Here is a 2252-nt window from a genome sequence, read left to right as displayed (position 1 = left end):
TGTGAGAAACTATAAAATTCCAGTGAGAAACTAAGTAGATACAATTCAACCATCTAGATCTAATCGCCCAAGGGACACGAAAGGGGGTTTAAAAGCAAGCACCACCGCCTTCGAATCTGATTCCAGCCAAACATTCTTCCAATTCTTCTCATGGGCGAACTCAATTGCTTGAATAGCACCCGAGAGTTCAGCAATGAGAGAATTAGAAACACCCAAAAAAGAAGCAAAAGCTCCTAGGAAACAACCATCTTTATCTCTAGCAAGACCCCCGCAAGCGGAGATACCAGAAGGAGACCGAGAAGCCCCGTCACAGTTCATTTTCACCCAATTTCTATAAGGGGGCTACCACAAAACCTCTTTAATATTCGGTGCCCTCGGAGGCCGAATTGTCACCTTAAAACTCTTGATGAGAGCAAAATCTTGCATATTCAGATGAGATCCATGAGAAACAGCATTGCCAGCAAGAAACACACTACTTTTAATAGAGGAAACACAGGAAGAAATAGGGAGTTTTAAGTCATTAAACCTGGCCTTATTCCTAGCGAACCAAATCGTGTGCAAAAGCGAAAAAACAGCCGCAAGATTAATGACTTTGCATTGGACAGCACCATCTTTGTCTAAAATCCTCCAAATGTCTTCCCATCCAAGGATTGAGAAGGAGAGATTAAGCATTGATTTAAGCCAACTCCAAAGCATCAAAGCAAACCGACAATTGAAGAAAAGGTGTTGCTCCGATTCATCCATACAGCCGCAAAGAGAACATCTAGAAGGGAAAGAAAAACCCCTTCTAAGCCAAAGATCATCAGTAGGCATTTTATGGTGCATAAGTCTCCAAACCATGAAGGAGATGGAGGGAGGAATATAATTGTTCCAAATCATCTTCCACCGATCTTGCGGAATACCTCTACTTCTCTTGAAATCATAAGCCAACTTGAGAGAAAGCTCTCCATTTGGAGAATTGTCCCAGCATCTTTTGTCAGGACGGGAGACGATAGGGATGGTGCAACTACATATGCGAACCTGCAGCGAGGCTGGGATGTAGGTAGCTGAGCGAGAAAAGTCCCACGAACCATTAATTAACAACCTGTCAACCGAGTGTTCCTCAAACAAGACCGGAGCATCGCTATGAAGGAAAAGCGGAGAGCCACACCAACGATCGGACCATAAACTAATGGAGCTACCATTACCAAGAACACAAGTGGAGTTATCCATGACAATTTTCATCTCTTGCTTGATACCATACTAAATAGAAGAATAAATGTGGTGGGTGATGAATCTGTTTTTCCTAGTTATTCTGCTACGAAGAAGAACAGCCCAGCTGCAATCTGAGTTAACAAGCTCCCAAGCTAATTTCAAATTGAACGCTTCATTTAGATTGCGAATGGATCTGAGCCCAAGGCCGCCTTCCGCAGTTGGTAAGCAAACTGTGTTCCAATCCACTGTGACTACTTTAAGCTTAGTCGTATCACCGCTCCATAAGAATCTTTTGATCGCTCTTTCCAAATCACTAACAAGAGAAAGCGGCCAAGCATAAATTGCCATACTGTGCGAGAGCATCCCTTGAATTGAAGACTTGACCAATTCCATCCTACCCGCGAACGAAAGCAGCGACCCTTTCCACGACGCCAACTTAAGGATGACTTTGTCCGCTATAGGTTGAAGAAAAACCCGCTTAGGTTTCCCCTTAAACAGCGGAACTCCGAGATAAATGAGAGGAGTAGCACCAATGTTGAAACCGGGTAAATTAGCAAGAATATTGAGACGAGAAACAGACATAGCTCCACCGTAAATAAATGATTTACCACAATTAACATGTTGACCAGAAACAACAGCATAATCCTTGAAGGCAGTGATGAGATTTTTTAAATTGGATATCTTCCCTTTACAAAAAATAAGAACATCATCCGCATATAAAATATGAGAAGGAACTGTGATATTCGTGGGGCCAGAAATGAGATCGAGCTTGCAGTCAGAAACCAATTGAAGAATCTTCCTGCTAATAACTTCTTCAGCCAAACAAAATAATAAGGGCGATAGTGGGTCTCCTTGACGAACTCCGCGGGAGCAAGCAAAAAAACCATGTAAAGCCCCATTAATATTAATGGATAAAAACGCCGAGCGAAGAATGATATTGATCCAAGAACAAAAAAGATCATTGAAACCGAATTGCCTCATGACTTTGAAAAGGAAGTCCCAATTGAGGGTGTCAAAAGCTTTCCTAATATCCACCTTCAAAGCTATGTTCCCACACC

General features: G+C 42.4%; 1 protein-coding gene across 1 annotated transcript; it reads right to left on the bottom strand.

The window, feature by feature from the left end:
• Positions 1-342: 342 nt before the first annotated feature.
• LOC131637902 (uncharacterized) lies at positions 343-1212 on the bottom strand. The gene has a single exon (XM_058908494.1). It carries the CDS (start codon positions 1210-1212, stop codon positions 343-345), a length of 870 nt encoding a protein of 289 aa, XP_058764477.1.
• Positions 1213-2252: the final 1040 nt, after the last annotated feature.

This window comes from Vicia villosa, linkage group LG1 (assembly GCF_029867415.1).
Source record: "Vicia villosa cultivar HV-30 ecotype Madison, WI linkage group LG1, Vvil1.0, whole genome shotgun sequence".
Classification (NCBI taxonomy): Eukaryota; Viridiplantae; Streptophyta; class Magnoliopsida; order Fabales; family Fabaceae; genus Vicia; species Vicia villosa.
The sequence above is the reverse complement of the archived record's forward strand: the minus strand, read 5'-3'. Positions and strand labels throughout refer to the sequence as shown.